Source organism: Malaclemys terrapin, chromosome 1, assembly GCF_027887155.1.
Source record: "Malaclemys terrapin pileata isolate rMalTer1 chromosome 1, rMalTer1.hap1, whole genome shotgun sequence".
Classification (NCBI taxonomy): domain Eukaryota; kingdom Metazoa; phylum Chordata; order Testudines; family Emydidae; genus Malaclemys; species Malaclemys terrapin.
The window spans coordinates 19595671-19610239 of record NC_071505.1 but is presented as its reverse complement, the minus strand read 5'-3'; the positions used below and the strand labels follow the sequence as shown (position 1 = coordinate 19610239).

Below are 14569 nucleotides of genomic sequence, written 5' to 3'. Positions count from 1 at the left end.
CACAGCAACAGACAACCAAGGAACAAAGTATTGTTTTCAAGCAGTATGGTGAAAAGAATGTAGGAGATGTGGTATAGGAAGAAGCAACAAGATTTGGCAATAGCCTGGGCATTGGATGAAAAGGGGGATAAGAAGATGATTTTGAGCTATATAATGGAGGGGAGAAGGGCTCAGAGGGAAAAGATCAGGAGTTCAGGTTCTGTTATATTCCATTTCAGATGGTCACAGAACATCCAGAATGAGATTTCAGTAAGATTGGAGATGAGAGGCTGAGCAGAAGAGGAGAGGTAGATATGGGAGTCATCAGCATAGAGCTTATAGCTGACTAGATTAGAAGCACTCCTCCTTCATTTATTGAAATGATTGCACTGTGAAATAAATGCCTTACCCATGTTTATTTCAAAGTATGATATGAAATTCAAATTTCCTTTTACATATGTATGCAATCAGATGGTCTTAAAGGCAGCTGTATTTATTGTCTCAATGTATTGAATTTCATACCCAGGCATAGTGCCTACTTAAAAAGTTAGTGGAAAAATCAAAGATTTTGCAAATACTTACAGTTTTCTCTAAACCAGTTTGGTTCAAATACACTGAAGGCTCTTGACTATCTTCATGCAGGAGTGGCGCCAGAGTTTTTGGCACCCTAGGCGGGGGTCCTTCCATGCTCCCAGTTGTCATCAGCAATTCTGTGGCGGGGGGGTCCTTCCGCGCTCCCGGTCTTCTGGGCACTTCAGCGGCGGGTCCCGGAGCGAGTGAAGGACCCGCCACAGAATTGCCGCCGAAGACCCGGAGCGCGGAAGGACACCCCGCCGCCGAATTGCCCCCCCCAAATCCTGGCACCCTAAGCGACCACCTAGGTCGCCTAAATGTAAGTGCCGGCCCTGTCTTCATGGAAATCTGATATTTTAAACATAAGCCAACTTTTGAGCTATCAGAATCCCACTAAGGAACACACAAGAAAGAAAGAAAGAAAGAAAAGCCAATGCTCCAATAACTGAATACAAAATGGGCCACAGAAATGTTATCAATTGGGAGTGCCAAACAAGCAGGAGAAATTTCAACTAAACAACTAAAATGGTTTCTCTCTTTCCCCCCTGTACAAGAAAGCTGCAAAGGCTTGAAAACAAAGGTTTATAAGAATTTCATCTTTGAATACAGCTAACATCAATACTACGGAGACAAGGTGAGTGAGGTAATATCTTTTATTGTACCAACTCCTGTTACTGAGAGAGACGAACTTTTGACCTTACACAGAGCTCTTCTTCAAGTCTGAGAAACTTACTCAGAGTGTCACAGAGAAATACAAGATGGAACAGTTTGTTTAGCATAAGTAGTTAACACATACTTCAGTGGACCATTCAAGGTGAAGTGGCCGATTAAAAAGCAAAGTTGGTCCAATAAAGATATTAACTCACCCACCTTATCTTTCTAATATCCTGGGACCAACAAGGCTACAACAACACTGCATATAACATCATGACTGTCATACTATAATATTTCCTGTGTATGCTTAATGATTTTTATTTCTAAACACTCTTTCTGAGATCAATTCTCTTGAGATCAATTATTCCAAACCTAGACAAACATCCAATTATTTTCCTATAATTTGATGCAGCACAAGGTCCCACCCAGCTAGCCAGACTCAGGAGGTGGGAGTGTGGCAGTAAAGTTTCAGTGTACCAGTGTTTCCCCTTTGCCCCTCATTAAAGAACACTCCTGCCTAAAATGTCCCATATAACATTCTCCAGCAGCAGTATTCTCTGGTCACTCCCCTTGAACGTGTCCTGCAACTGGCCCTAGAACTCACAGGTTTCAGAGTAACAGCCGTGTTAGTCTGTATCCGCAAAAAGAAGAACAGGAGTACTTGTGGCACCTTAGAGACTAACAAATTTATTAGAGCATAAGCTTTCGTGGACTACAGCCCACATCCGAAGAAGTGGGCTGTAGTCCACGAAAGCTTATGCTCTAATAAATTTGTTAGTCTCTAAGGTGCCACAAGTACTCCTGTTCTTTTTTCTAGAACTCACAGGCTATAAAGCCCAATTCACACCTCTGCTAATCTTAGAATTTGCATGCATCAACTCCAATGCAACCTTTTGATATCCCAGGAATGGGCTCAAATGGGCTTAAGTTTGTATCCTCTGCATAGAGGTGCAGAGAGTTACCACTGCATAACTACAACAAACCTTTTTTATTTCATTTCTTTATTAAAAAGACTGCAAACTAATGAATAATCAAGGTTGACAGATGCAAACATGCCATTTGTCACCAGGTACCATCCAAAAATGCCGCTAATACAAGATGTGCATGTGAATGAGATGTATCAATTATCAATGTTCTTTCTTGTTGTTTATTGTAGTCTTTATATTCCATACCAAGCTAAGCACAACTGGTGACTTTTTCTCCAAATTCACGGTCAAGTTCTAGCTGTTACCAGTTCAGGCTTCTTTCCATTAGCTTTCCTGCCCATCTAAACCAAAAACCACGGTCCTCTCTAACATCCTCTCTGGTTGCTTCATGACTGGTTTGTTGGGTTCTTCTTTGGTACCAGTTCTACTGTGCTCAAATTTCTGGGTTATGCCAAGAATGCAGGCATTGAAAATAACAAACCCAAACTGCAAAGCAACTTTGGGAAATTAGAGTAATGGGGGTTTAAAAGCAAAAAGAAGGGTCCGGATATTAATGTGAATTCCCATGGAAAGGATGCAAACAGCACAAATGTAGTATAGAAGTAGTTAATCAAGCCACCATACACATCAAATTAAAACAAGTTCATTTTAAAAAATACCATCCTAATATTATTTTTATGTACCCAGTACTATAATTACAGGAGATCAGGGTTAGGAGTGGAGATAAGTCTGAGAGATCCTTCTGTGAACTAAAGAATGGTCCACCTTATTGGAAAAAAAAATTGAAAACCATCAAATTACAAATCATCGGCCAGATTCTTAAGTGGTCTACACACCGGTGTAGCTCCAAAACTGTGTCAATCTAGACCACTTAAGGAGCTGACCCTGTATCCATTTCAAGCACAAATTTTCACTAATGTGTGACTAACTGCTCCAGATATTAAAACAGAAAGAATTTTTTAAAATTCTAATTTATTTTTTCACCATCTGAACTGCTTGTTTACTTTTGCACCTCCCTCAGCAGAGATACTAAATACAGGCTAGTCAGTGTCACTTTTATTGCTTAGTCATTTCCTATATCATTTATCTTTCTAGTTCACAGACATCAGCACAAGACTATGGTATCTGGGCTACAAACACAGCAGGGGAGTGTTTAAATCCAAACAAAAGTAATTGTTTTAAAAACAATGTTCATATTAGATTTTGTCTTCTTATTTCTATTGCAGTCATGCTTAGGAGCCCCAGTCACAGACCAGGACCCCATTGTGTTAGATACTGTGCAAACACAGAACTGTCATTTCCCTGCAAATGAAACGTGAATTGTTTGCCTAAACAACCTAACCTTCTCCTCTTAACTTGCTATAATGGGCCTACGTGATGAATCACAAACCATAATAGCTTCTGGACTTAGCCATAGTGAGTTTTAGCCCAATTTTGGGGCCTAGAATGAAAATCAATGTTAGACACTACTCACCTCTATTATATGCGGATTGGGATTAAAGCCACACAGGCTGCAGACCACGGTTTGACACTGTGTGCATGTATTGTAATTGGCCTGTTCTGGAGTGTGCAGCAGCAGTTCAGTGCTAGTGCAAAGAGGACAGAAAGTTTTCTTTGGGGCTGATTCACCAGGTGTGGCTGCAGTTACTTGTTGCTGTGACGGTTTACCAGGCCCTGGTTGCTGGCCTGATAGTTTTGTAAGTCCTGGTTGTTGTGACGGTAGCTTTGCAGGCCCTGCTGGCTGAGGAGATGGTTTTGCAGGCCCAGGCTGCTGAGATGGTTGTTTAGCAGGTCCTGCTTGCTGAGGGGATGGCTTCCCAGGCCCAGGCTGCTGAGATGGTTGTTTAGCAGGTCCTGCTTGCTGAGGGGATGGCTTCGCAGGCCCAGGCTGCTGAGATGGTTGTTTAGCAGGTCCTGCTTGCTGAGGGGATGGCTTTGCAGGACCTGCTTGCTGTCCTGGTTGCTGAGAAGGTTGTTTTGTAGGACCTGGCTGCTGTGCTGATGGCTTTGCGGGAGCTGGTGCGTGGGATGGTGCTCTAGCAGCATCTGGTAGCTGTGGTAATGTTTTGGTTGGGCCCGATTGCTGTGGTGAAGGTTTTGCAGGACTCTGTTGTTGAGGTACCTGCTTTGTGGGTTCTGATTGCTGGGGCTGAGTTCTCTGTGGCCCTCGTTGTTGAGATGGTTGTTTTGCTTGTTCTGATGGAGGGCCTGTTGGCTGACCAGGCCCAGGTTTCGGAGCTTGCTTAGCTGCCCCTGGTTGCTGCTGTTGGGGTGGCAGTTTGGAAGGCCCTGCTTGCTGGGGTGCAGATTTGACAGGCTCTTTTTGCTGAACTGTTGGCTTTGGAGGTTGTTGCTGAGTTGGATGCTTTGCATGTCCCTTTTGCTCCTCAGGCTTTCCCTGGTCCTTCTGAACTGCTTTTAGTTTCCTGTTGGCTTCTTCCTGGGCTGCATCTGAGTCCGATATCAAATCAAAAGGATTGAACTTGTTTACGACTGAAGTGACTGCACTTAATGGATTGGCCTCAGAGAGGAAGCTAGGCATCATACTTGGCTTCTGATCTTCTTTAAAATCAGTCCTGGATTTAGATTCTTTCAGACTAATGGAAGAAGGGCTCCTTCCAGGTGACCGTTGTTCTGTCTTCAACACATCTACTGTTCTGCTTTTGCTTAAACTGGATGGAGACTTACCTGGCTGTCTTGCATAGTGGTTTATATCAAGCTCAGGATGTCTGTGGGGAGAGAAATACAGTAAAATAAAAATAGTGAAAGACTAACTATAAATTAGTTGCAATTATTGAACTCTTTGGAAGAAAATGTAAAGACAAATAAGGTAGGAAAAGTTAAAGATTATGGCCCCTGAATCTTCAACTGCTTAACTTCAAGCATGTGAGTAGTCCTCAATGGGACTATTCATATGAGTAAAATTACTCATGTGGTTTAGTGTTTGCAGGATCAGGGCTTATTACTACAAGGATTATCATATTTTTTGTTCCAGAAACATTTATCTGAATATTTAGTAGATGTCTGGTTTAGTATTTAGAAACTAATCTAACAGAAGAACCATCTTTATCCAGAGAATTTTCTTTCAGAAGTCTGAAGCACTACAAAATTAAGCTGTGATTTTCCATTTCATCTAAACCCAGATGACTAACTCTTCACAGTATCTCTTGGGGTGTACAATTCAAACATGGAGACAAACGAACAGTAAAAGAGAGAGGTGTTCCATAATCAGCAGATCAAAGCACGGCCATCCAGGAAAAATACTCACATGTTGCAAAACATTTATATAATTGTGCTCTGGCTATTTGTACCTACTTTTAATGGTGTATTTACAACTGAATATGCAGCAGTGATTCAGGCACCTAAAATCCCAGTAGATCAAAATGTAGAGATGTCTTTTATTATAGTATTTACACTGACATTCGTGAATAATAAAGAAAAAGTATCTCTTCATTAAGATGACGCACAAGCTAGCTAAGAGAATCACTTCTTTTTAGCTTTTTCATTAATAGCACTGAAACTATCCCTCTTTCCCCCACCTAAAAAAATCAGAATTTATCTGACAGCAAAAATATCTCTGTCTTATTCTGCAGGGGGTTTTCCTTCACGAGGTCTCATTTCCCTTTGTTTTATAATAGAATATAGAAGGTTAAGCTAGGGAAAGAAGGGAGGCAAATCCAGAGAATACCTCTAGATGTAGTATGGTGTTTTAATTGTTGCTCTGTTGGTTTGTACCTGGAGGGGATGATATTCTATTCAGTGCTATTGTATTTTACCTAAAGGGTGTGATGTGATGTTCTGTTTTGTGCTATCATTTAGTCTTTCCAGGAGGATACGATATTCTCTCCTGTGCCACCATTGTGATCAGTTTTCAGACATCTCAAGTTAAATATAGTCCCACATTTCCAAACATGTTATTTCTTAATGTACATTCATGAAAATCAGGCAGTCATTCATTACAGTTAGCCTATTAAAGAATCTGAGGTCCATGACTACAATAAAAACAAACTAGCAGTACGATAATTTTTAATTAAGGGTTACATCAGAACACTGCCATAGTTATAAATAGTAGTAACATGCTACACTGGATTTCAAACAGCTAATGTTACTATAAACACGCTACTTTAATTCGTGAATATTTTGAGCTTTCATTAAATCCCTGATGACAATGAACTACGCTAAGAAAATCTATATGGTAACCATTTTGGTTCTCAAGATTCTGGCAGTTCGCAATTTCACATCAATCCTGACATGCTTTTTAAAAAGTTAATTGCAATTATCCAAAACGAGGATGTAGGGAACAGGATTCCCATGGATGGCTAATTGCTTTTATTGTCATCACATTAACTAGGGTTGCCAATTTTGGTTGGATGTTTTTCTGGAGATTTCATCACATGACATAATACTTAATTAAAGATTAATCTTTAATTCCTGGAGACTCCAGGCCTATCTTAGAAGGTTGGCAACCCTAACATTAACTCTGATTAGCAAGCTGCTTTCAGTGCTACACTTTTTGTTTTTTTCCCCCAGGATAACCACATGGATTATTGGGAGCTTTATTACATTAATGCATGACCCACTGAAGTCAATGAGAGTTGTTTCATTGACTTCAATGAGTATTTGAGTGGGCCCTTACTTACCAGGAAGAAAGGTATATCCAGCATGGCCCAACCATAAACTGAGTCCATACAATGTTTGCAAATGTACTATAAAGCTTTTGCTAGCTGCCAGTCAGGCCTATTTGGTTTTAGTTCCATGCCAATTTGTGGTACAAACTGGATTCATCCAAAGACGTAGTGCTTGCTTAGCAAAAATGTATCAGCTTTTATACTAGAAAAGGCTGAGTATGGTTCTGGTATTAATGCTTGCAACTGTTCAAGAAGTTTGAAAGTTTAGGTTCAAAACAGCAAGACCCTAAAAGAAAAAATGGAGGTATGACCATTAACAATGCATGGACATAAATACTGCCTAATGGCTGAGAATGTTGAATATGCTTTGAGAAACAAAATTCAAAGTTCAGGTCAGGAAATATGAGGTTAATTACAATTCCTCATGCATGAAGTCAGAAGAAATTAAGATTTAAAAAAAAACAATTAATGATGATGTTTCCAGGGCTAATTGTGAACTTTTTAAAGTGGTATACTCATGAGAGAAGCAGTCAGCCTCTGCCATCTTATCTGTGGAACATGGATCTCTTAGAACAAGGAATACTGTAATAAAATTGGCCCAGATTTCCAATGCCCTACCCAGTTTTCAGTGTACCAAAATCTTGTTACCCAGATTATTAGTGTTTTGCACAGTTAACTATTTTTAAAATAAGACAAAATGCATGAATTGAACAATTACTGCTTGATGCTGCCAGACTGCATGTTTACTGCGCAAACCAGATTTGTTTTGCCATTCTGCATAAATGAATGTTTCTATATGAAGGAAAACAGACTGTACTTAAAATGTGGAAGAAAATGACTTCAGAGGACAAATTTATTGAAGACTTTTACCTCTGTAATAATAAACCTGGATTTAGGCTATTTATTTTTGGGCAGATGTGTGTGGGAGCACAGTTTTTCTAATCTTTTCTACATCCATGTGACAACTGAGTTTTAAGAACTCAGTTATTGTAGTCACATATTGCATTTATAGTTGTTGATACTTCCGTAAATCTCAGAACTTAATCTTCATTTTTGTCTGGCAGGGAATTTCCTGTTGCCAAACATTTTTAAATGGGGAGAGGAACTCCATAATTTTTAAAGGGAGGCTGTTTTTGAGTTGTTAGACCAAAAACAAACCGCCTTTCTTCACTCCCCAATGCCCTGATTCTTTTGTTTCTCTTCCTCATTTAGGCCCTGATTCAACAAAGCACTCAATTTCAATTATGTAATTTATAGGACCTGATCCAAAGCCCATGGAAACCAATTGGAGTTTTACTATTGATATCAGCAGGCTTTGGATCAAGTCTTTATTAGTCCGAAAACCTTCATGATAAAATTAGTTAAACCAAACTGTTTATACCATCAATTACAATTCATTCTTTTAAAGCCAAAAATAAATTATTAACAATGAACACGAATTAAACAATCCTTCATATTTACAGAAAATACATGTATTCAAAAACAGATATTTCCTGCTGGTCATTGTTTACTTTCTTAGAGTCAGTATAATCATGGTACTGACAACAGACTGTATTTATTCTGGAAGAATAAATGCAATACTTAGGAAGCATGGTTCTCAGGCTGGGCTACTTTCACAGCATATACTCTCAAAATACAACAGCAATTTTTTTGCCAGTGAAAGGAGATTGCTAATCCATTTAATCACAAAATTAAGTTTACCTAAAAATGAAGTGGCTGTGCTAGAACGAGGTTTGATCATCTAATCATTTCTGATGATATGGAACAGATCCTCTGCTAGTGTAAACTGACATAGTGCCACTAACATTCTATGGAGCTAAACTGATTTCCACTAGCTGAGGGTATGGCTCTTTGTGATTCAGTCACAGTTTGCAGACTACTAACTAAAAGTTGTCTGATTTTCTTCAGAGGTGCTGAGCACCCAAATCTCCCATTGAAACTAACTGGTGCTACAGTTGTTTCAACACCTCTGAAAAATCAGGTCAATTTTATTTAAGTAGCTCTTTTTAAGTACTCAGGTTTGGAAAAACATGATCTTAGTGCTTATAATAAAATGGTTAAAGTGTCATAATATGCATTACTTGCTCTAATACCAGTGGCTGCATTTCCAATTACTTGAAAGCACAAAGCCTCTAAAAATAGATATAACTACAGCACTTATTTTATTCAGGTGAAGGGGCAACTCTGTATCCTACTACTTATATTGCTTGCTATTAATAAGTCAGTAGTTGACAAGATGTGTCACACAATGGTATATGGAATATCAGTTCTTGTTATATTTAGAACAGGAAATAACGGAGGTAACTCAGAATCTCAGATACACTGTATAACAGTTGGTATATGCTGTCCTTAATATGGCAACCACTGTTCACTGAAAACAAAACTAATTTTTATAAAACAAAAATCTAAAAGCCAGTGCAATAAGGGCACCATAGCAATGTGATACTGTGCAGATACTGAGCCTGAACTTCGGCATCACCACCTGAACCATTTCAAAATGAAATTGGAATAAGCCGGCTATGAATGTATTGTTGGGAACAATCTGCACTGGAAAATAGATGGACTAAATGACTTAAAAAGCTCTTTCCCATATCTAATTTCTTTGCTCACATAGTGTTACTCTTCAAAGCAACAGCCTCTGGAAGAGCAAAAAAGTTTGAAGCTAAGGAATCTCAGCATCGCTAATCTAGTCAGTTGCTTAAGTCAAAGTCATTGTGTGCCTGATCCAAAGACCGTGGTAGTCATCTGAAGGACTCCCATTGAGATCCATGGACTTTGGATTAGGCCCTCAAAAAACCTTTGCCAGAGAATCCCAGCAGCAGCAAAGAGCAAGTAAAGCTACTGGATACTTGATAATACCGATAGGCATGCAGATATTGTGGTGATGAGCACCAGTACACAACTCTGAGATAGTGTAGATGATAACATAAGTCATCCTTTTACCCAGCATAGCAAAGCACACTGGATTATTAAAATGTCAATTTTACCAAATACAGACAGGCTTTATTTTAATGAAAAGCGAAGTTAATTTATATAACTATAACAATCATCTAATTATTCCAGTTATCCCAGAACATAATTTTAGGGTAACAACTGTCTGCAGATATAAAGATGTGGCCAAATAACATCATTTTAGCCACCCCTAACAATGTACTGGGAATGTTTATCTTCCTCTGAACTAGCAGGTTAACTTGAAAACAATAAACTTTTAAAACCTGTGTGTCTTTGTGGTATCCCAAACTGCTACACAAAAGGGAATTTTGAGCTTGATTATGCACCGCTGGAGGAGTCCCCACTGGTTTCAGTGGGAGCCAGGGCAGGCCCTAAATTAGCTATAGAAAGAATTATATTCCACACAAACTTTCATTATTTGTCCATTCTTAACAAACATGCAAGAGATATAGGATGAAAGCAAAATGGAGGCAAATTCATCCCAGGTGTAATTCCACTGACCTCTGTGGAGTTCCTCTAAGGGGGGATTTGGTCCAATCCTCCTTTTTTGTGTTCTCTTAGCATTCACTTATACAAGCCTGACATTATATAAACTGAATTGGCATTTATCTGGGATGAGGTCAGTAGGCCACAAGAACCTGTGGAACAGGCAGTCAAAGGAGCTTCCTTTTTGTAGCCTGCTTCAAGACAAACAACACACACAGCCCCTGGAAACTGTAGGCTCCAAACTAGCCATACCTGGATTGTAGTCGTGAAAAAACGGGCAACTTCAGGACCCTGGACAAGGGAAAGGGAAACATCTATCTTCCCCTGACCATAATATGAGTTAACAGTACTACTGTATTACCAGCACACAAAGATAAGTAGTATTTCTTTTTGGGACAAGCAATGGATTGGGGGTAGGAGGGAGAATAAGGAAGTAAATTATCTTAGCTTTTAGATATACATGAATAGGTGAAGTCAACACCACATAAGATACAGAATCGCTATTTGACAATACAGCCCATGCTCCCTATTTGTCTTCACCTTCCCTCCCTCCCCCCAAAATGAGAAAAGACATAAGGGGGGGCTATATAAGTGAAAACACAGAGCCTTTGGACTTTGGCTATCTATATAAGCCAATGGTTACTCGCAGAGGCAGATTAAGGACTTTCAGATAAAATAATGCCTTAGAGTTTGGGAAGATTCAGAGAGACTCCATCGCTCCAGCAGCAGCCGCTACAGAACTGCTCGGTGTGGGCAAAGCTCTCCCGTCTCCCATTCTAGCTGGGGGGAAGGGGAAGCATCCCAAGCCCCTTTATACAAAAAACCCCCCGATTGTTCTTATCTGCAAACCGCCCGCTCCCTTGCCACCCAAGCTAACCAACCCCTGGGTCTGGTCCAGGAAAGAGGGTGGGGGAGAGGAAGCAGCCCACTGGAAGGGAGGCGGATTATTCGTGATGATTAGAAATCCTCGCCGTGGGGGGAGCAGACGCTCCATCCCAGGGTCCCTACTCACGCTACCCCTACCATCCACTCCCCGCCTGCACCATGCACCGCCTGCTCCTGATGCAATGCACCCGGCTCGCAGGGCTACGGCAGCGGGAGCAGCCCCCCACCCCGCCGGGAAGGGGGCCGGTAGAGGGAGGTTTCGTGGCGTGCCTTTGCATGGGAGGCGGCTCCGCGCTGGTCGCGCCGGGGAGGTTTCCTTTGGGCAGCCCCTGCGCCCTTGACATGACAGCGGCGATCTGTCTCCTCTCCTCCTCGCTGAGCTGGCTCAGATCCGCCTCCACGCCGGCTGCCAGCCCTTGCCCTCCGCCATCCCCGGCTGCGGCAGCCGCCACCCCTCCGGGCAGCCCGGCCAGCGCTTCTCCTCCCTCCAGGCTCGCTTCGTTGCCCATGGCTGGAGGGCTGGCTCCCTACAGGCGAGCTCCCGCCGCTCCTAGGCGCAGGCAAGGCGGGCTGGGCTGCTGGGCGGCTCCGGCTCCGGCTCCGGCCCCGGCTCGGCTCTGCCCCGGTGGGGAGCGGGGCAGTTAGTCCTCGGCGGCGGGCGCCGCTGCCTGCATGGCTCCGGGGCGCTGGCTCCGGCCGCTGCTGCCGCTGCCGGGGCGACAGAGAGAGCGGGCACCCGGGCGCTGCCAGCCTCGCTCTGCCACCGCCTCCCGCCGAGCGCATGCGCCGTGCGGAGCGCAGGTGGCTTCCTCCCCGCCCCGCGCCCCCATCAGCGGCCCCCTCCTTACCCGGGCATTTAAAGGAGACGCGGAGTCCCAGTACCCCCCCCCCCCCCCCCACACACACACACACGAGACACCCTCCCCTCCAACTCATAAGTGCCGCAAAAAAGCTGCATCTGGCGCCCGGATCCAGCCAGTTTGGGCCTCTTCCCCCCAAAAAACCACACCCCGATTCATAGACAGACAAGTTAGAGGCTCCAACTACATCCCACGCCACAGACCCGGAGAGATACCAGTGCTGGAGCTAGGGGTGCTGCCACACCCACTGGCTTGAAGAGGTTTCCATCCCATACAGAGTTTACGGTTTGGTTCAATGGCTCTCGCACCCCATTCTAAACAATTGGTCCAGCGCCGCTGAGTGCAGCAGCAGCTCAAAATCCCCAGTTCACCCTTCTGGGTTCTGCCAGATTTTGGCCGCATCTTACAAATTCCACTGCTGAGATAGGGTTCACATTTTGCAGCTCCTACTGTACCTTCAACACCTGGACCCTATAGCACCCCAGCTTTTCGGGCAGAGCTGTTGTGGTGGGTTATGTCAGGGTCTCGTTTTCATGGTGCTCTGTGGATGGCTACTCTCCCCTCTAAATTCTTCACCATAAAAGAAAGGAGGGGCCAAAACTTGGCTGGATCCAGCGGCTGGCTCCATATTGTGATGGCACTTTTGCATGATGAGTTGGAGTCTGGGTTTATTTTACTTTGTTTGGATGCACTGGGGCAGCTAGACTTGCTCAACCTTATGGCATTTTAGGGTCTGGATCCCCCAAAATGGCAGGATTTAGCTTTTACCTTTTTCCTCCAAACCAAAAGTTTGTGCACTGCTCTTTAAAAATAGCTCAGTGCAAAACATCAGAAGAAGGAGAGTAGAAACCATCAAAGGGAAGAATAAAGGTGTGCCATAAGTGCAAGGGATACCTATCTGTCCGATGTGGTGGACTGGGGTGTGCATCTGTGTAAGGTGTGGTGGTTGCATACAGAATCAAATATAACTGATAGGAAAGCAAAGGGTGAAAGCCTTGTTGCCCCCTTGAATCCAATGGGAGTTTTGCTGCTGACTTCAATGGGGCCTTGATTTTACCCTAAGTATTCATGAATCTAAAAAATTACATGAATATTGGTGGAAACTGGCTTTCTTCAAAATGTTGTGACATTTACCTTCACTTATGAATGGCAACTGTCCATCTTAAAAGATGATGGTGTAAGTGCCAAAGCCGTTCAGTTACTATGTGTCAATGCAGCATCGCGAGTGGCTAAAACATCTAATTCTCAATCAATAGTCCTTGCCACGGATAATGCAGGAGTAAAGTTCAGGGCCAGAGGATGAAGCCACCACATTACTAGCGCCTGATGCCTGCTGTGCTTTTCTCTTCATAGTCTTCACTTTCTTCTTTCTCAACCACCTCTCTTCAGGGTCTTTGACTCCTTTGTGCAGCACTGCCCTCCATTGCAACCTATTGCTATCCACATCTTTCCAGCTTGTTGATGTTGAAAGTTGTCAAGTCCTTTTTGCAAATGTCCTTAAACCTGAGCCTAGGTTCAATGTCAGTTTCCTGTTATCCCACACACACTTGGTCAATTGGTCAAATATGGTGACTGCCTTTCCAATGCAAGAATTAAGTTAATCATATAGAGAGGTTATCTGATACAACTGATCCTAGATAACAGAACTGGTGCATAACTTTTAATGTAGTGCTAGCTATTAAACTTTGTGTGTAGCCAACACACCTGGCACCATAATCATTGTCTTCTTCAAAATTTCTTCTTCTTCCTTGGTCTTTTGTGTGGTTAATGTTAATGTGTGGGCAACAACTTTGTTTGGTACACTGGAATTTCCATAGTGAAAGTCTTATTTGACAGCATACAAGCACATGGTCTGTGTCACAGTTTACACTGTGAAAACTGCAAGTATGGAGATCATCTTGTAGGTGTTTTCTACAGGTTACAATTAAATCCGGTTGGTGCCCGGTCATGAGTGTCTCCACAAAACCTTTTGACAGTAACTGCCTTGGAAGTAGGTGTTGGTAATGCACAGCCCTTGGGTGCAGAACTTCAGTAATCTTTGCCCACTGTCATTCATTTTTCCTTCTCCATGGTGGCCAATGTATAGTGGCCAGGTCTTGTAATCTGAGCCAACTTTAGCTTGCAGTCTTCCAGTAGCAGTGGTAGCTTACTAATGACACAGCTGAGTTGCTGAAAAAGTCCTTCTCTTCAGAGATAGAACAAAGTGTTGGGGCATATAAGTGATGATGTTACAAAGTCTCCTGTAGGTATTCTTAGTAATATAATATGTTCTGATGTTGCAACGGGCCATTTAACCATGTGTGCTAATGAGTTTTTGATTGGGAAACCCAGCTGATGTTCACGGTGGTCTTGTTTACTTTTTCCATTTCCAGAGAAAGGTGTTATGCACCTCATAGAAAGAGCCCATGCCAGTGAGACTGGTTTCAGAGACAGTGGCTACATCAATGTCAAGCTTCCTCAACTCCCTTGTCAATGATGGTGGACTTTCTAGGGTGGTTGACCTCCTCTAGATCCTTTGACACACCAGTGCTCATTGGCCATCCTTTCCAACAAGCAAGTTTGAAGAGGGCAACCATTGTACCTGAATGTTCAGTGTGTACACCTAGTCAGGAAAAAGATAAGGAGG

The 14569-nt window shown here is 42.6% G+C and overlaps 1 protein-coding gene across 1 annotated transcript in view; it reads right to left on the bottom strand.

The window, feature by feature from the left end:
• Nucleotides 1-11592, bottom strand: part of PCLO (piccolo presynaptic cytomatrix protein) — a 534443-nt gene extending 522851 nt beyond the window's left edge. The window contains exons 1-2 of the mRNA XM_054016176.1: nt 11354-11592; nt 3607-4861 (exon numbers count right to left, since the gene is read on the bottom strand). Coding sequence (XP_053872151.1) covers nt 3607-4861; nt 11354-11592 — 1494 coding nt within the window. The remainder of the gene's footprint in view (nt 1-3606; nt 4862-11353) is intronic.
• Nucleotides 11593-14569: the final 2977 nt, after the last annotated feature.